We start from the raw sequence: 21280 nt of genomic DNA on the forward strand, positions 1-21280 counted from the left end.
AGGAAATGGAAATGGCAGAGAAATTATTGAACAAACATTTTAAATCAGTGTTTACAAGGGAAAATATACAACCTGAAGAGACTGAGTGGAAAGAAAAAGTCCCCCCTATGGAAGAAATAGAAGTAACAAAGAATGAAATATTGACACACTTGGGTAATTTTGATGTCAGAAAATCGCATGGGCCAGATGAAATAGCAAACTGGATTCTGAAAGAATGCAGGAATGAACTGGCAGACAAAATACATAGCATAATAAGCAGTTCCTTAAAAGAAGGAAAAGTTCCAGAAGATTGGAAAAAAGCAAATATAGTACCTATATATAAAGGAGGAAATAAAGAAGAACCTACCAACTATAGACCAGTCTCTCTAACAAGTACAATAGCAAAAATTTGTGAAAGAATTATCAAAAGTAGATGGGTAAAATACTTGGAAAAAAACAACGTACTAAATCCAAGGCAATTTGGATTCAGACAAGGACGGTCATGCGTCACCAATTTAATATGTTTCTATTCAAGGCTAATAGATATAATACAAGAAAGAGATGGATGGGCTGATTGTGCATTTCTAGACCTAAAAAAAGCTTTTGACAAAAGTACCACATAAGAAGTTGCTTAAGAAATTAGAATATGAAGGAGGAAAACAAGGTAAATTGCTAAATTGGATGGAAGACTTTTTGCAAGAAAGAAAAATGAGAGTAGTGATAAGAGATCAGCACTCAAAATGGAATGAAGTAATAAGCGGTGTCCCGCAGGGAACAGTTCTGGCCCCAATAATGTTTGCTATATATATTAAATGATATGGATGAAGGAATTGAAAGCTATATGAGCTTCTTTGCAGATGATGCAAAACTACTGAAAAGAGTGAAAACTGAAGAAGATTGTGAATCACTACAGAGAGATCTAAATAAAGTACAAGAATGGAGTAGGAAGTGGGAGATGGAGTTCAATACAAAAAAGTGTAGTATAATGGAATTTGGAAAAAGCAAAAACAGAATAACAGGATCATATAATTTGGGAGAAGAAGGAACAAAAAAAGTAGAAAATGAGAAGGACCTGGGAGTCATTGTTATGAATATGTCACCTGAGAAACATATAAATAAGATTTTTGGAGAAACTTATAATTTAATAAGAACAATCAAAGTGGCATTTACATACCTGGATGAAGAAATGGTGAGGAAAATCCTAATCACCCTGATAAGACCAAGATTGGAATATGCAGCAACGATATGGTCACCAAGTACAAAAAAATGTATAAAAAAAACTTGAAAGAATACAAAGAGCAATCACAAAACTGGCACCAACACTCTCAAAACTATCATATGAAGAGAGACTACAAAAACTTAAACTACAGACACTAGAGCAAAGAAGAGAGAGAGGAGATTTGATAGCTATTTACAGAATCATGAAAGGCATAGAAATTACTGATAGAGAGAATCTGATAAAATGGGATGACAGAAATACAAGAGGACACGGAAATAAAATAAAAAAAAGACAGCTATAGAAGAGATTTGAAAAAGAACAGCTTTCCTCACAGAGTAATAGACAGTTGGAACAAGTTAGATGAGAAAGTGGTGTGTGCAAAATCAATACATGAATTTAAAAATAGTTTAGATAAAATGAGATATGAAGACGGGACACCACGAGCATAGCTCCCCTTCCCGTAAAGTACAACTAGGTAAATACACACACACACACACGTCATTCGGGGTTGTGACACACCATCCATTTCCAAATTCTACGTCTGTTTTCAAACCATAGTTTGCAAATACTTTCGTTCAAGGACCTAGCCGATATAGTACATACATACATACATATACCAAGGCTTTTTCCCCCTTACAAGGGAGGTAGCCAAAGAGGAAAAGGCATAAAATCATTCCCACCCATTCCATCCCTGAATACACTCCACACCCCTCCACCCTCCCTCTTATCTTAGCACCTCCTGGATGATGGGTCATCCCTGCACCTTGTCCACTGCCCTGGGTCAGAAGCAGTGTCGCAAGACACAGCACATCCACAGCAAAGCCGCTTCATTAAATCGGCGACCCCCCCATGCATAAAAGGAGAAGACGGGGAGAAATCCCTGTGTGCTGTGTCAAATTTTGCTCACACATACTACCTCACCCCCCATCTCCCCGCCCATTCCACCTCATGCATCACAACATCATCCATATACAACCATTCTCTATTCACCCGTCTTCTGTCCTCTCCCGTCCTTCCTCAACAGACATTCCCCTCTTCCCCAAAGCCCCCTTCACCCCATCCATCCACCTCATCCTAGGACGTTCCTTCATGTTCACTCCCTCCACATCTGCCTTCCATACCTCTTTTTCTAGTCTTTCTTCACTCATTCTTTCCATGTGTCCAAACCACCCTAATACTCTTTCATCAACCCTATCTCCCAACTCCCTTTCCACCCCTGTTCTCCTCCTCATTTCTCACTCTATCTAGCCTAGTAACCCCCATCATACTTCTCAGACACCTCATCTCAAACACATTCAAACTCCTTCTCTCTTATGTTCCATGTTTCTGTCCCATACAGTGCTGTTGGCACAATCACTCCTTCATACACTCTCCTCTTAGCATCCATTCCCAAATGTCTATTCCTCATTACACTCTTTAATCCACCAAGGCATTTACTCACTTCTCTCAATCTATATTCTACCTCCACCTTCACTCCACCTTTTCCTGCCACATTTGCACCCAAGTATCTAAAACTATCCACTTCCTCCAGTCGCTCTACCTTCATGCTCACTTCCAGTCTGCTGCCACTTTCACCCCTTGTACATCTCATCACCTTACTTTTACCCACATTTATCTTAAGCTTTCTTCTATCACATACTCTTCCAAACTCTGTCACCAACTTCCTCAATCCCTCCTCCGATCCTGCCACAAGTGCAGTGTCGTCCGCAAACAACAGCTGGCTCACCTCCCACTTTTCTCCATTTTCTTTAACCATCTCCAATCCCTGACCCACTACCCTTGTATTTACCTCTCGCACTACCCCATCCATGTATAAGTTGAACAGCCAAGGCAACATAACGCATCACTGATGAAGTCCCACCTTTACCTCGAACCACTCTCTCTCCATTTCTAATCCTGACACAGGCTCTACTACTCTCATAAAAACTCTTAGACAGCTCCTAGAAGCTTTCCTCCTACCCTGTATATCTGCATAACCTCCCACAGTGCCTTTCTGTCTACCCTATCGTAAGCCTTTTCCAGATCCATAAAAGCCAGAAAAACATCCTTCCCCTTTCCTATAGCTTTCTCACATATCTGTCTTACCACAAAAATCTGATCTACACAACCTCTACCTGTCCTAAATCCACACTGTTCCTCACCAATTACCCCCTCTCTTCCTCTCCTAATCCTCTCAATCAAGATCCTCCCATAAGCCTTCCCAACTACACTTAACAAGCTAACTCCTCTGAAACTACTACATTCACACTTGTCCCCTTTTCCCTTGTAAAGTGGAACTATACAGGCACTCCTCCAGTCCTCCGGCACTCTACCCTCTCTCCAGCAAACATTAAATAACCTCACCAGCCAGTCCATCACTGTACCTCCCTTTTTTAGACATTCTGCATGGCATCCATCCAGACTAGGTGCCTTACCTGCTTTCATCATATTAACAACTGCCTTCACTTCATTCTTCCTTATTTCTCCTCCATTTTCCTCACTCATCACGTTCATTTTCTTAGCATTTCCCACTGCAACTATCTTTCCCTCCCTATCCTCCTTCACATTTAGCAACTCCCTAAAATATTCTGCCCATCTTCCCCTTACTGCCTTCTCTTCCATTATCATCTCTCCATCTGCACCTTTTACCTTTTCTTCTCTACTTGATTCATCTCCTCTTCCTCTCTTAACTTCTTTCCAAAACATCTTTTTATTACTTTCAAAATTTTCTGCTCTCCTCTTTGCCTCCTTTACTTCTCTTTTCTTTGTACCTCTCATATGACTCCCTCGTCCTATTTTGTAACCAATCTGTGAAAGCTCGTTTCTTCTCTTCTACAACCTTCTTTGTTTCCTCATCCCACCATTCACTACCCTTCCTTCTATTTCCTCCTGTCCTTCTTGTTCCACACACCATCTTTGCAGACTTTGTGACTCCCTCCTTGAACCATCCCCACTCCTCCTCCACACCTAGCTCTACTCTATCCTTCACTCCCTCCCACTCCTCCTTCAGCTTCTTCTTGTACTCCTCCTTTTCCTTTTCATTTAAAGAGTTCACTCTAAGCACCTCCCTACTTTTTGTCCCTTTCCTCTTTCTCAATCTATCCTCCACTCTCAACTTACCTTCCACCAAAAAATGATCTGATATTCCCCCACCCTCTCCCCTTAACACATGTACATCCTTAACTCTTATCATAATCCTATTTACCACTACATAATCCATTAACGCTCTATCTACCACCCTCTCCCATGTGTACTATGCTTGACTTTCTTCCGAAACACTGTATTTGCTAATATCAACTCTCTCTCTAGACACATTTCCACCATCAACTCTCCACTACTATTCTTTCCTGGAACTCCACATTTCCCAACCTTTTGGATAGATTTAAATGAGTGCATAGAGGATTTAGGGAGAAATGTCAATGTAATAGTACTGGGAGACCATAGTGCTAGGGTAGGAAATGGTCCGATATAGTAGGCTTTATATTTGTACTTTAGTTCCTATAAGTTGTCATTTCCTCTATTCTGTGAAATTACCACACAATACACAAAGAGGCATTTCCTTTAGCTTTCGTGAAAGCTTTGTTGCAAAAGACAATAGGGACTCGTCTGTCTTATAGCTGAGAGATGCTGCTCTTCTCTCGAAAAGCACCAGCAACAACATATAAAAAAGGTATTCAAAATAAAGTGGAACCTATCCAAAGTGATAGCATCTCTACCCAATCTGAATGAAACAATGACTCTAAGGTCTCAAAAACAATCTTGCTGGCCTTGGCCTGAGTGCACATATAGTTCAGTCTTCCCAAATGGGACATGAGCACACCAGCTAAATGGAAACCCCATTGAAAATTATCATGTACAGGGGAATTTAATATTGATGCCACACTTCGTTACCAACTCAAATTTGATGGCAAATTTCTTAGAGACATGCACGGGCTTAAAATTGGTTCTTACATACATTGTACATAATCACAATACAACAAGTCAACAACACACTCAATATTTAATTATAAAATTAATGCAATGAATAGAGGAAATATATCCAATCATCACAACAGTATGATTAACAAACCTATAATTTATATGTTTCTTAATTATTAAAGAGGTTTCATTAGTGGTCTAAGCAGATTGCTATCCAAATCATTTGACACTGACATGAAGAAAACCCAAGAGTTTTTTATCGTCAATCAAAATGCGCTCAACTAGTCTTGCTCCTCACCACTCATTATGTTTATTTTGGGTGCACATAGAAATTAAATTCTCACCCTGTGTGTGGTATGAACTAGAAAAACACCAAAACAGGCATTGTATATGTATATATATATATTATCATGTTATTATAAGTTAGAAGCACAAGTATATAGTTGCACCAAAAATCATGGGAGGGGCTACCAAACCTATACGGCACTATTGATTGGTAGAAAATTCAACATTATTTTGAGGAATTGGCATGCCATCTATTGAAATGTGTCATAGTTATCATGTAAGTGGGCGGCGCTAAGGAAAGCCCATGAAAAGGCCTGCCGTATGCAGGAGAAGCGACTCAACTCGCGTTACAGTTTCTGGCAAATTCCTCCAAGATAGGTTCCAAAAAATATTTTTTTTTACACAAAAAGCAAAATAACAGTAATTTTTCCAATCCCATATGGTTCTAAAAGATATTTGCAACCTACATATTAATAAAACTAAACAAAGAAAAAATGAGTTATTTTTCTTATTATAATCTTATCATGCCCACTATTGCAAGTTAGGTAGGGTTAGATTGGGATGGGTTAGGCTTAAATAGGTTGAGTTGTTAGATTACGTTAGATTAGTTTAGGTAGGGGAGGTCAGGTTAGGTTGGCTTAGGTTAGGAGATTTTGGACTGGTTTAGTTTAGGTTAGAGTCAGCTGTCTAGACGAGTTGTATTATTTTTACAATTGTTCCATTTTATGTATCATTAGGAATGTGTCTTATGATATGAAAGAATGTATCGACTTTATATCATATTTGAGTACCTTTAAAATTATGTTGAATAATGACATTTGAACAATTCAAGGAGTGTCCGTTTCATTATTCTCACACACCTTTCGACCTGACTCAAGTCATCCTCAGGGAGTTACAATAGTTGGCGGGTACACAGGTTCATATATTGGTTGTGCACACTTATTCTCTATATGAAAAGGTTTACAAATGAAATATACAATATGGAAATAAAGTAATTTATTCTTAAACGCAGCTCTCTTAAATTGTAATGGAAGAATATTGAGGATAAAATATACTCTTCTCAAATGGTTCTTAGTACTTTTCTCTAAGATTCAGTGATGATGATGGTTACAAAATCTACTCAATATGAATGCTGTCTTTTGTTTTGTATAAAACATCCACTGATATTTAGGACTAAGCCAGTTCTCCAACAATGGCAACAGCTTCAATTTCTACACGTCCTCCCTGATAAAAAAAGAAAGAAAAAAGTTTGGTTACAGGTAAGTAAAGGGTATTGAAGCAAGAAGTTTGTGAAATCTGTCTATATCCTCTGATATACCAAAGGGCTCCTTCCCCTTCACAAGGGAGGTAGCCAAGACATGAACCCAACCTCCAAACATCCCACTCTCATGCAGTGGGAAGTGAGAACTCCCTGGGAGGGCAAAACCCTGTCAGTTGCAGCAAGTCACTGGATAGACTGACATTGGGTCATCTGCCTGCCTCGCCAGGGCAGTCAGGAACCAACTCAGCAAGCCCATAGCAGGCTCCAGGAATCAGACTCCTGACCACTTGTTCATAAGTTCAAGACTGAACTACTGCATGGCCCATCCCTATCTCTCACCCACTGCCTGAAATAATGGTTAAAAAAAAATATGTATATCTAATGCCTTACCTTAGGAAGGTTGGCAACCTGGTAAGCTGCACGGGCTGGCACTGCTTCAGAAAAAACTGTAATATTAAAAATTCATTTAACTTTTGTGTAGGCCAGGTTAGTGCATGATGTATGTGTGCGTATATGTATATATATATATATATACATGTATATACATATATACATGTATATATATATATACATATATATACATATATATACATATATATTCGTATACATATAGGTATACACATATATACACATATACATACATACAAGGTAAACTAGGTAAATACATAGTATGAGTATTCACACAAAGGCTCTAATTTCAATAATAAGGTTTCCAAGTGAATACACACACCTACATCAAAAGACCTACTTGCCTCATCCAGCCAATCTCACCAACACACGATACATACATGCAATAAATTTATCAATCTATTGCCCCAAGTCTCTCTAGCAGGACTCATGGCTTCCAAGTAATCAGCAACAGTTACTGGATAAGCCCACAGGTCACTCAAGAAAGAATAAGCTGATCTCTGGAATCCCTTATTCACAATCCACACAGCAGGCAGTCCAGACTCAGAGGTTGCCCCATGGTGGGTTTAGAAAGCAGTATACCTTGGCAGCAGCCAATACAACTGAACAGTCCTATTCAAGATCCACTCTGTCCATCCTCCACAGAAAGGGAGCTAGAAAAGTTGCCCTAAAAGTTCTATCTATAAAACAAAGGTTTTCCCCCCCTTATAAGGGAGGTAGCCAAGTCAAAAGGCACACACCCACTCTCATCCACCACCCTTTCCTCCCTCTCATTTTAGTTCCTCATGGAAAATGGGTCATCTTTGTAAATAGCACTAAAAATAGCCTCTTTAAACCTAATTTTGCTGGAAAGCTGCCCCAACAAGGTCAACTCCATCCATTTACTGTACATATCAAACAACTATATCAACATCACACAACCCTGACAGCCCTACCTTCTCCTTAAACCATTCATTAAGGATTTTTTTGTTTTACACATACCCTATTCATGCGGGAAATTTTTATCACTTTCAAGAGATAAACACACTGCATCACTCTTCTCTTTTAACCTTACCATATGCCTTCTTGATATCCATGAAGGCTCATAAAAAAATGTTACTTTTTCCTAAATATTTCCCACACACCTGTCTTCCATATAAATGATAAATTCAGCCTTTTCCTCTCCTAATCCCATAATACTTAAAAACTTGAAAAAAAGAAGAGAAAAACGTATATATATGTATAAAAATAATAATAATAATAAATAGAACTATTTCTACTTACATTTAGAGTACACCTCATTGACTGCAGCAAAGTCATTAATGTCAGCCAGCAGCACTGTAGTTTTGACAACTGCAAACAGAAGCAATTAAAAGCATTACATCTGAAGCAGGTTGAGAGAATACAAAGGGCAGCAACCAAACTGGTCCCCGGCCTGGCAGATAAACCATATGAGGAAAGACTAAAAGTACTGGGTCTACCAACTTTGAAAGATCGAAGAGAAAGAGGTGACATGATTACATTGTTTAGGTCACTAAAAGGGGTAGATTGCATTGAGAGAAGAGGTCTCATTAATGATGGGAGGACTTTAAGAGGTCACGGAAGTAAATTAAGAAATACCACATGCTGAAAGGATGTGAAGAAATAGTTTTCCATATAGATGTATGTGTGGAATAGCTCAGAAGGTGACGTAGCCCAAGCTCAAACAATACACGAGTTCAAATCTAAATATGATAATTGGAAATCGAAGATATAGATTAAGTTGGAATCATACATGAATTTAACTCTAGGTATATTAGAAAATTAGAGAATAGGTAACAGGACCCAATGAGCATTGCTCCTTTCCTGTATACTATAATTAGATAAAATACAATTAGGGATTAAGGAAGTTAGTGACAGAGTTTGGGAAGGTGTGCAAAAGAAGGAAGTTCAAGATAAATGTGGGTGAAAGTAAGATGATGAGATGTACAAGGAGAGAATATGGCAGCAAATTGGAAGTGAGTATTAAAGGAGAGAGACTGGAGGAAGTGGATAGTTTTAGATACTTGAGTGTGAATATGGCAGGAAAGTGGGGAATGGAGGTGTAGGTAGACTGTGGATTGAGAGAAGCAAGTAAATGCCTTGGGGGATCAAAAAGTGTAACAAGAAATGTACATTTTGGGAATGGATGCTAAGAAGAGATTGTATGAAGGAGTGATTGTGTCAACAGCACTGTATGGTGGAGAAACATGGAACATAAAAGAAAAAAAGTATGTTGAGTTGACATGCCTGAGAAGTATGGTAGGGGTTACTATGCTGGATATGGTGAGAAACAAGGAGGTGAGGAGGAGAGCAGGGGTAGAAAGGGCGTTTGTAGATAGGGTTGATGAATCAGTATTGGGATGGTTTGAACACACGGAAAGAATGAGTAAAGAAAGATTATAAAAGAGGTGTGGAAGGCAGCTGTGGAGGGAGTGAACATGAGGAGGCAACCAAGGATGAGATGGATGGGGTAAAAGGAGCAGTGGGAAAGAAGGGAATGACTGTTGAGGAAGGGAGAAGACAGAAGATAGGGGTGAGTGGAGAATGGTTGTGTATAGATGATGCTGTGATGCATGGAGGGGAGTGAGTGGGGGATGGAGGGGTGAGGGACTATGCATAAATGATATTTTGATGCAGCCCAAAGGGATTTCTCTCCATCTCTTTTTCTGCATGAGGGGATGGAGAGGGGGGATCACCGATTACATGAAATGGCCTTGCTGTGGATGTGGTGTCTTACTAAATTGCTTTTGACCCAGGGCAGTGGGCAAGATGCAGTGGGCAAGATGCATAAAAGGAGAGGACGGGGAGAAATCCCTTCGGGCTGCATCAAATTTTGCTCACCCATACTACCTCACCCCCCATCCCCCCACTCATTCCACCTCATGCAATCACAACATCATCCATATACAACCATTCTCCATTCACCCCTGTCTTCTGTCCTCTCCCGTCCTTCCTCAACAGACATTCCCCTCTTCCCCAAAGCCCCATTCACCCCATCCATCCACCTCATCCTAGGACGTCCCCTCATGTTCACTCCCTCCACATCTGCCTTCCATACCTCTTTTACTAGTCTTTCTTCACTCATTCTTTCCATGTGTCCAAACCACCCTAATACTCTTTCATCAACCCTATCTCCCAACTCCCTTTCCACCCCTGTTCTCCTCCTCACCTCCTCATTTCTCACTCTATCTAGCCTAGTAACCCCTATCATACTTCTCAGACACCTCATCTCAAACACATTCAAACTCCTTCTCTCTTCTTCTCTTATGTTCCATGTTTCTGCCCCATACAGTGCTGTTGACACAATCACTCCTTCATACAGTCTCCTCTTAGCATCCATTCCCAAATGTCTATTCCTCATTACACTCTTTAATCCACCAAGGCACTTACTCGCTTCTCTCAATCTACATTCTACCTCCACTCCATCTTTTCCTGCCACATTTGCACCCAAGTATCTAAAACTATCCACTTCCTCCAGTCGCTCTCCCTTAATGCTCACTTCCAGTCTACTGCCACTTTCACCCCTTGTACATCTCATCACCTTACTTTTACCCACATTTATCCTTAGCTTTCTTCTATCACATACTCTCCCAAATTCTGCCACCAACTTCCTCAATCCCTCCTCCGATCCTGCCACAAGCACAGTGTCGTCAGCAAACAACAGCTGGCTCACCTCCCACTTTTCTCCATTTTCTTTAACCATCTCCAATCCCTGACCCACTACCCTTGCATTTACCTCTTGCACTACCTCATCCATGTATAAATTAAACAGCCAGGGCGACATAACGCATCCTTGACGAAGTCCCACCTTTACCTCGAACCACTCACTCTCTCCATTTCCAATCTTTACACAAGCTCTACTACTCTCATAAAAACTCTTGACAGCTCCCAGAAGCTTTCCTCCTATCCCGTAAATCTGCATAACCTCCCACAGTGCCTTTCTGTCTACCCTATCATAAGCCTTTTCCAGATCCATAAAAGCCCAAAAAACATCCTTCCCCTTTCCTATAGCTTTCTCACATATCTGTCTTACCACAAAGATCTGATCTACACAACCTCTACCTGTCCTAAATCCACACTGTTCCTCACCAATTACTCCTTCTGTTCCTCTCCTAATCCTCTAAATCAAGATCCTCCCATAAGCCTTCCCAACTACACTTAAAAAGTTAATCCCTCTGAAACTACTACATTCACACTTGTCCCCTTTTCCCTTGTAAAGAGGAACTATACAGGCAGTCCTCCGGCACTCTACCCTCTCTCCAGCAAACATTACATAACATCACCAGCCAGTCCACCATCACTGTACCTTCCTTTTTTAGACATTCTGCATGGCATCCATCCAGACCAGGTGCCTTACCTGCTTTCATCATATTAACAACTGCCTTCACCTCATCCTTCCTTATTTCTCCTCCCTCATCACGGTCATTTTCTTCGCATTTCCCACTGCAGCTATCTTTCCCTCCCTATCCTCCTTCACATTTAGCAACTCCCTAAAATATTCTGCCCATCTTCCCCTTACTGCCTTCTCTTCCATTATCATCTCTCCATCTGCACCTTTTACCTTTTCTTCTCTACTTGATTCGCCTCCTCTTCCTCTCTTAATTTCTTTCCAAAACATCTTTTTATTACTTTAAAAAATTTCCTGTCATACTCTTACCCCATTTCACATCTGCTCTCCTCTTTGCCTCCTTTACCTTTTGCTTTACTTCTCTTTTCTTTTCTTTGTACGTCTCATATGACTCCCTCGTCCTATTTTGTAACCAATCTGTGAAAGCTCGCTTCTTCTCTTCTACAACCTTCTTTGTTTCCTCATCCCACCATTCACTACCCTTTCTTCCATTTCCCCCTGTCCTTCTTGTTCCACACACCATCCTTGCACACTTTATGACTCCCTCCTTGAACCATCGCCATTCCTCTTCCACACCTAGCTCTACTCTATCCTTTACTCCCTCCCACTCCTCCTTCAGCTTCTTTTCGTACTCCTCCTTTTCCTTTTCATTCAAAGAGTTCACTCTAAGAACCTCCCTACCTTTTGTCCCTTTCCTCTTTCTCCATCTATCCTCCACTCTCAACTTACCTTCCACCAAAAAAATGATCTGATATTCCCCCACCCTCTCCCCTTAGCACATGTACATCCTTAACTCTTCCTATCATAATCCTATTTACCACTACATAATCCATTAGCGCTCTACCACCCTTCCCTCCATCACCCTTTCCCATGTGTACTTATGCTTGACTTTCTTCCGAAACACTGTATTTGCTATCATCAACTCTAGACACATTTCCACCATCAACTTTCCACTAGGATTCTTTCCTGGAACCCCACATTTCCCAACCAATCCATCGATTGGACCATTTCCTACCCTAGCATTAAAGTCTCCCAGTACTATTACATTGACATTTCTTCCTAAATCCTCTATGCACTCATTTAAATCTATCCAAAAGGCCTCCCTTTCTTCTACACTCTTCTCACTGCCAGGCCCATATGCACTTACAATGACCCACATCTCCTTTCCCAGTTTCACCTTCATCCACATTATCCTTGAGGAAACCTCCTTCCACTCCACTACCCGTTTACCTATCTCTTCACTTACTAGAATAGCCACCCCTTCCCTCCCTTGCCCTCTCTTCACTCCTGATAACCTCCCACTTACACTCCCAAACTTACACTCACCCTTCCCTTTCAACTTAGTTTCACTAAAAGCCAACACATCCATCTTTCTTCACACAAACATACTACCTATCTCTTCCCTTTAACTCTCATCTGTACCACATCCACGCACATTAAAGTACCCAAACCTTAGGGTGATGGTCCGAAAACTCCCAGACCCTCTTATGCCTTCTCTCTTTTGTTTAAGAATGTCCCCTGTGGGGCTACAAGGAGAAGGATGCCTAGTCCCAATCCCCGTCCCTTTCTTCTCGCCTCTTACGATCCAAGTGGGAATACTTGGTGGCAGTATTCTTTTCCCACACCACAGAAAAAGAATACTCAGAGAAATGGTACAGGACAGCAACAAGGGGTTGGGGGACAGCATAACAGAGGGACAGTCGTAGTATAAAAGTGTCATAATTTCTCTATGAACAGAGTTTTCCTCTATCATAGACAAAATGATGTGTGGCTCTGGTCCGTAGGGGCGCCCCATATAGACCCTAAAGTATCAACTGCATGCTACTTTGCCACAATAACAAGCAGCCAATATCCCAAACGTTAACGCGCCCAGTTCAGATCTAAATGTGATAAATGAAAATAACATATAAATTAAGTTGGAACTGTACATGAACTTGAGGCTAGATATGATAAATTGCAGAGTAGGAGCCAAGGAGTATTGTTCCTTTCCTGTATACTACAATTAGGTAAATACACCCCATCTCATATACACACTCCAACCACTTGCCTAAGAGAGAGGGCTTGCTGTATTGTTATGCTTTTCAATCCTGATAGGGACTGATTTCAGGACTGCTGAATCAGCATTACAAGATGGTACCACTAAACAAGTACATCACTGGCAAATGTTACAACAGCAGGGCAATTAGAACAGGCTTAGCAAGTCAGTAGCAGATGTACACCCTACTCATGTCATCAGCACAGGTGAGCACTTTGGTGTTATGCACAGGATGTGCTGTGGAGAAGTCTCGTGTGAAGGTGTCTAATAATACAGGTCAGTATTGTAACTCCACGGTCCAGTCATTTAATCCCAGAAATTTGGTTGCTGTGAGTTACTCTGCACTATCTGATAGCTAAGAATTTTGTTAACCATTTTTGTCACTGTTAAATATGAATTAAAAGGCAAAGTGATAAATATATACAGTGATATAGCGATGGACTCCCGAGAGCACACAACTCCAACCCCGTATACTACAATTCGGTAAATGTATCTAAATATGTAGAATGTGTATGTAAATGGTTGCAGTAATGTGTACCGTTTATGACAAAACAAGTAAAAGTTGCAAAGGTTGCTGCCAATTCTCGCAAATGATGTTTTTCGTAGCTGCCATAAAGACGCCCTTAATATTCAGATGTGGAATGCATCGGTCAACAATATGGTTATATAAAAGCGAAGGTTAGGCATGTGACACAAGACCGTGCCACCTTCATTATGCAATGGCCTTGAAGACACTATGAGAGGTGGAGAGAGGCAGACAGAAGGGTGTGCAAGGTCGGAATAACCTCAATGCTTCCATAACAGCTTACGTGTGTGACCATTCCCGGATGTATCGGTGATACACCTCCAACAGATCTGTGCGCGATACCGCAGGACAGGTCGATACCGAAAAATCTGGGGTGCATTTCCGTCAATGCGTTACTGATCTTAATTTCTTTGGAGCGGTCCGCATTACTGCATATGATAAGTGTGTATGTGTGTATGTATGTATATATATTTATACACACACACACACACACACACATACCGTTCTAAGAAAAATTTAAATCGGTAACGCCTTGACGCAAATGCACCCCAGATTTTTCGGTAATGTACTATTTGTTCGGCGTTAACGCGCCCAGTTCTGATCTCTAATGCTGTTATACATATTTTTCCTGTACACATTTTGTCCCTTAAATACTGCTGAACTGATAATAATAACTTATCCCTTTGCAACTGGTTGGTTGTACTTTGTGCTCATGGTGAGCGTTATGAGTACCTTCATAGTTCATGTTAAACCGACTGTTGTCGTTGGCAGCAAATTATCGTTTCTACACCCTTCCGAACTTGGAGCACGCACTCCTGTCTTTTCTCACTGTTGTAGTTTATTATTTATTTTTTCCGTCCAGTTGCTTGGCCCATCCTACATACCTTTACCAACATCTATGATTCCACCTCTTCACTGCGATATTGTCTTCAACAATATCGCGAACGAAAAATATGTGTATAATGACCATTATATGTGACTGGGCATTATCAGTACTTAGAAAGTCTGTCTCTATTATGAAAAAAGTACAATTCTTTTCTGCACACGTTTCCACAACAAAATTGCAATGCGAGTTCAGAACAGCAAAATTCAGATATTATAGCCCAACGCATGCTGCTGAGATGTGAACAAGTCATCATAACATGCAATTAATATGATGAATAATAGGTACAGAAGTACACATATAAACATCGGTAAATTGGGATGAGAGTGTCGCCGCTAACACGTCACCGTCAAAATAGTTTGAGGCCCTCAAATATATGAGATCAAATTACCGCCATATTGACAGCGATACTAATGATCTAATCTAATGCACATTGTTTTCAGGACGACGGGATTGTCTTGTTGGCGGCAGTACCCTTATATACCTAAACACCTACTACTACTACTATAGAAATAAAGTACCATGTTTAAATGTGCACCCAGCTTCCTCAAGAATGTGTCCCATGTTTTCTAAGGCACGTTGAGCTTCTGGAACAACACCACCCTCGACGATCTTCATCGTGGCAGGATCAAATCCAAGCTGTCCAGAGATGAAGAGCATGTTCCCTCCCTGGACTGCTTGACTGTTGGAAAGAAAGATTCGTGAAAAAAAGGGATTTGTTTATGCAAAATTTGAATACATGTATTGTATGCTATACACTTCCACATAAATCACTTAACAACGCCTTGTGCACGACTATCCCTGGGTCAAGTATGTGCCAAATCGGCCGACCTGACGATTTTGGTTACTTGCTCCGATTTGGCTACCAATTTACTCACAGTCTAAGGACCACGAGGCCTGCGGATTTCATTTGGACACCCCTCAGGCCAAAGGTGTGGGCGCAAGAGGAGGAAAGGCAAAACTCTACCGAGAGCCTCAAGTTTGTTTGGGTCCCACGCACACCCCCTTGGGCTCAAGTTCCTCACATGTGCCACACAGTGCCCTTTTCACGACTCTCTCCCTCGGGAACAAGATTAGGCCAAATCGACCGACCTGACATTTCCGGTCAAAATCCACAAGTTAACCCCATATTATGCGATCTTTCACACGAGAATTCCTGTATGTGTGTTGTTTTTGTCGTTCCCTAGACTGGCCGACCAATTCAGTCTCCCTGCTAGAATGGGGTTTTCCCACTATCCTTTATAGAGCGTATATTGTGTTGTTGGCGTGCGTGATTGTGTACAGCGGTCTTCTATAATGTGTTACATCTTGGGTAGTTGTCTGTAATAGGGTCATCCAGTCTCTTCTGTTAGCTTAGAAGGGTTAGGTGGTGGCTGCGGTGAACGGACACTACCCCCAATGGACAAAACCGGACAATACCCCCCAACGGACAAAAACCCAATAAATGAAAACTGTCATACCCGGACAAAAACCCAGTGGCAATCTGCAGGTGGAGTTAGGTTGGGTTAGACTAGGTTACGTCCTTCCCCGCCCCCAATTTTCCTATTGGGGTTTTGTCTGCCATGCGGATTGGATTTTTGTCCGTTGATTTTTTGTCACGTGTTCGGTGGCTGCATCGCAGTACGGCCAGGGGTCTGGAATGTAGCAATGTATTGTTTTTCAATTTGTTGATGGAGCAGTGAGTCATATGATTGTGGATATGCTTCTGAAGGCTGGTGTCTGGTGGTTGTGGCGGAAGATAAAAGAGTATTTGTGTGTGATATGGTATTTGGGCGTTGTTTTGATGTTTCTTGGCGTGTGTGGGTGTTCTGCTACATATTGTGGGTGTGTTGTGTTTGTGGAGGCTGCGGCACACGAAAGTGTGCCTTTCATGTCAAGGCGATCCTCGACTTTGAGGACTTTCATTTCATGGTGTAGTCTGTAGGTGTATTTGTGCAACCTGTAATCTGAATTGATGCCCTAAAATATTTGTGTGAGGTTTATCAGAAGTGTTCATGGTGCGCGCGTTCGCGTGCGTGGCGTTTTACATTCAATGGAGTTCAGTGGAACTTTTCACACGACGTGGCGCAAACGCCAAAAGCCGGCAAGCTCGTCTGTGCTCCAAGGCATTCAGGGTGCATATGTCGCGATTTGCCATTCTGCCAAATCAACTTTAATACATGCCTCTCTCTCTTATTTCCCACCTATGCGCAATTTTATTTGGTTATTCAGTGTATAGCAAAGAAAAATGTACAGTACAACGAGCATCACTTTTTAGGGATCACATGAAGAAGTCACCCCAAACACCCACATGAAGAATCGTCACCCCATGAGATCCAATCTGAAGAATCGTCACCCTAGTACGCCGAATATCAACAGTGGAATAAAGATTAGTTTAGGTTGAATGAGGGTTATGCTTATTCATTGCCATCAACTTATACAACAGAAGATTTGTCACCCTAGGATAGCCCATAAGAAGTGTCACCCTGTCGAATCTGGGGTGACGATTCTTCATGCGATCCCTTAGGATAATACATACATACATACATATACCAAGGCTTTTTCCCCCTTCCAAGGGAGGTAGCCAAAAAGGGAAAGGCATAAAAACACTCCCACCCATTTCATCCCTAGATACACTCCACACCCCTCCCACCCTCCCTCTCATCTGAGCACCTCCTGGATGACGGGTCATCCCTGCACCCTGCCCACCGCCCTGGGTCAGAAGCAGTGTCGCAAGACACAGTACATCCACAGCAAGGCCGCTTCATTTAATCGGCGACCCCCCCTCTCCGTCCCCCTCTGCATATAAGGCGAGGACGGGGAGAAATCCCTTCGGGCTGCGTCAAAATTTACTCACACATACTACCCCGGCCCCCCCCCCCACCCCGCCTATTCCTCCTCATGCAGTCACAACATCATCCATATACAACCATTCTCCACTCACCTCTGTCTTCCGTCCTCTCCCTTCCTTCCTCAACAGACATTCCCCTCTTCCCCAAAGCCCCCTTCACCCCATCCATCCACCTCATCCTAGGACGTCCCCTCATCTTCACTCCCTCCACATCTGCCTTCCATACCTCTTTTACTAGTCTTTCTTCACTCATTCTTTCCATGTGTCCAAACCATCCTAATATTCTTTCATCAACCCTATCTCCCAAATCCTTTTTCACCCCTGTTCTCCTCCTCACCTCCTCATTTCTCACTCTATCCAGCCTAGTAACCCCCACCATACTTCTCAGACACCTCATCTCAAACACATTCAAACTCCTTCTCTCTTCTTCTCTTATATTCCACGTTTCTGCCCCATACAGTGCTGTTGGCACAATCACTCCTTCATACAGTCTCCTCTTCGCATCCATTCCCAAATGTCTATTCCTCATTACACTCTTTAAACCACCAAGGCATTTACTCGCTTCTCTCAATCTACATTCTACCTCCACCTTCACACCACCTTTTCCTGCTACACTTGCACCCAAGTATCTAAAACTATCTTTAGCTTTCTTCTATCACATACTCTCCCAAACTCTGCCACCAGCTTCCTCAATCCCTCCTCTGACCCTGCCACAAGCGCAGTGTCGTCCGCAAACAACAGCTGGCTCACCTCCCACTTTTCTCCATTTTCTTTAACCATCTCCAATCCCTGACCCACTACCCTAGCATTCACCTCTCGCACCACCCCATCCATGTACAAGTTGAACAGCCAGGGCGACATAACGCATCCTTGACGAAGTCCCACCTTTACTTCAAACCACTCACTCTCTCCATTTCTAATCCTGACACATGCTCTACTACTCTCATAAAAACTCTTGACAGCTCCAAAAGCTTTCCTCCTATCCCATAAATAACAAAGAATAATCCCCCCCCCCCCCCATCTCACCTGTCTCACCTTAGCTTGGCAACATGGGGAAAGAGCGCTATGCCACGTGTCATGAAATTTATTCATATCGTTATTATAATCCTAAAAAATATACTAATTGTAATGTACAGCTTCCTTTACTATATAAAAAATAAAAATTTAAATAGCAAACAGATGGGAAATAAGAAAGATGTATGTAATAAGGATGATTTGAAAACATGGTTAGTAGTAATTCTGAACGGACTCGTTGGAGTGACCTGACTAAAGTGGCAACGGAAATCTGGAGGAGATGGATGACTTAAAGGTTTGGACGGGAACGCTGGGCAGTGGCGGCCGGGGTCTGCTGGTCTCAGTGAAACGCGAATGCATGCACAAAATATTATCTGATGCGTTTCTGTGCGCGCGTCGAACGCCCGTGTGAAAGACATCTCCTGCGGGTTTCACTCGGACCCCTAGGCCAAAGGTGCGGACGCCAGAGCAGGGGAGGCAAAAATCCACCTAGAGCCCTTGAGTCCCAAGTCCGAAGGGATAGAGGTGATATGATGATTATATTTCGGATTGCTAAATGGAGAAAAAAAGGAGAAGGGGGGGGGGTGCATCGGCATGGGATGAGACCAACAAAAAGTTGAGGTAAAAAACATTGAATACTTAACATAGACGAATCTATTTGGGGAATTATATATACATACACACACACACACACACACACACACATATATATATATATATATATATATATGTGTGTGTGTGTGTGTGTGTGTGTGTGTGTGTGTGTGTGTGTGTGTGTTTGTGTGCATATATATGCCAACAGCTAAAATAAGTTTTAGGCAAAGGTTGGTAATTGGAAATATAGAAATTCCCTGGGTCTAAGCTATTCGAACCTGTCAACGGTTGTTCGGAATGGGAAAGGTGTCTGCATGGGAGATTGGTCGGGGAGACCGTTGGGACTGGCGACGGGGTGTTACTGGAGCAACTCGCTCCTTGGCGTATGGTGCCCTCAATTGATGATGATGATAATTATCCCATGGTCATGGCTCCATCCCCATCTACACACTTACATTACACGTAAATACGTGCGCGAGCACACACGCGTAAAATGCACATAACCTTTAAAACAGACCTTACATGCCTAAATGTCTCTCCGGGACAAAGTTCTCAGTGATGCCCCCCACCCATCTATCACCACCATCTCCACTATCCCTAACATCATATTTTAGCTATTGGCTTGCGGAATAATTAAACATATTTTAAAATTTGTATATGTCCCTATTGCAGAAAGGATAAAGGGAAAATATTTCATAATCTGTTTATTCTAACGCAAAATTCGTATATTACGGTATTCAGGGCTTCTTTGTTCTTTTTTATAATTATTTTCTCAGCCTTGTGGCAGGCATGTCCAGACTAGAATTGCCGCTCCCCTTAAATCTGCCCCCCCCAGGGCATATGCACCCCCTGCCACCCCCCATGTGAGGGTCTTGTTTAACACACTAATAAAAATGGAACGTTAAGTTCAAATTACAAACAACTCCATTCTGACATTGATAAAGATGAAGTCTGATTCGACAATATCGATCACTATTTCATAAAAGTCATGCATAGGTACCGGTAACTTAAAAGGAACAAACGCATTGTTTAAGCTAATCGTGATATTACTACATTAGCTCGTGCAACATGTGTTATTTGTAGTTATGAGAATCCATTTTAGGCAACGAGTTACGCTTCTCACGTCTGAAGGACACATCAGGACCGGTTAGTAATGATTGCAAGGACATTTTTTCCACTCAACAACATAAACTAATTTACCTGTATGGGCCAATAGCGGCAGGAGCCTTGGCTGTAGAAATTACCTTCCTGATTATTTTGCTCGACATTGTGGAATTTACGTTGGACGATAACTCGACGACTGACAATCTCTGCACTCGACAGTGTACTGAGAGAGCAATGAAGTCTACTATTGTGATGCTGCTTCCCTAAATCAATGTGACGTGGCTGTTAACATTTTTTTCATGAAGTACCTCACTCAGACGCTCTATGAAACAAAATATAACAATTAAGGAAAATAGTTTTAATCTTGTTATATTGCAAGAAAATTATTCTACATTATGCTGAAGAGCTCAGTAAAACATATTAAATATATAGCAACTTGGCATCTGATCAACACACCTCACGTAGACGACTTCTGATTGGTCCCTTGCCAAGTTCGACCCATAGAGACCGGTGGTTGTGACACACCTCCAGCAGACAGCATATGATTGGTCCTTTGTAGACGGTCTGAAGAGCTGATTGGTGGATACTAAATATATAAAAATAGTGGCGAAACTAAAATATTCTTAACCACGCAGCCACGTTATGGCACTTGTTCTTTCACTCTGGGTGCTGCCAAGCCATTTTATCTAACTCTGTGGCATATATAGGTGGCAAAGGGGTTGTAGTATAACTCAAGTAACAGGTTCCTTTTATTTCCTCATTTCCATGACGTTCCCTCTATAGTAAACAATGTGAACAGATGAATCACACAAATATATAAAAACCCTCTTCAAACCAAAGGATTGCGGCAACTTATTTCTATTGACTTTCCTACTCGTAACTTGGTAATAACGTAAT

General features: G+C 41.7%; 1 protein-coding gene across 1 annotated transcript; it reads right to left on the reverse strand.

Annotated features, from left to right (window-relative positions):
- Window positions 1–6361: 6361 nt before the first annotated feature.
- On the reverse strand, window positions 6362–20642 carry LOC143027059 (2-iminobutanoate/2-iminopropanoate deaminase-like). Its single transcript, XM_076187954.1, has 5 exons — window positions 20480–20642; window positions 15363–15523; window positions 8313–8381; window positions 7032–7087; window positions 6362–6604 (listed from the first exon to the last, which is right to left on the reverse strand). The coding sequence occupies exons 1-5, from the start codon at window positions 20545–20547 to the stop codon at window positions 6554–6556; spliced, it is 405 nt and encodes a 134-aa protein (XP_076044069.1). The 5' UTR covers window positions 20548–20642; the 3' UTR covers window positions 6362–6553.
- Between the last annotated feature and the right edge of the window lie 638 nt (window positions 20643–21280).

This window comes from Oratosquilla oratoria, chromosome 7 (assembly GCF_046742065.1).
Source record: "Oratosquilla oratoria isolate Oo_2021 chromosome 7, ASM4674206v1, whole genome shotgun sequence".
NCBI classification, from domain to species: Eukaryota; Metazoa; Arthropoda; class Malacostraca; order Stomatopoda; family Squillidae; genus Oratosquilla; species Oratosquilla oratoria.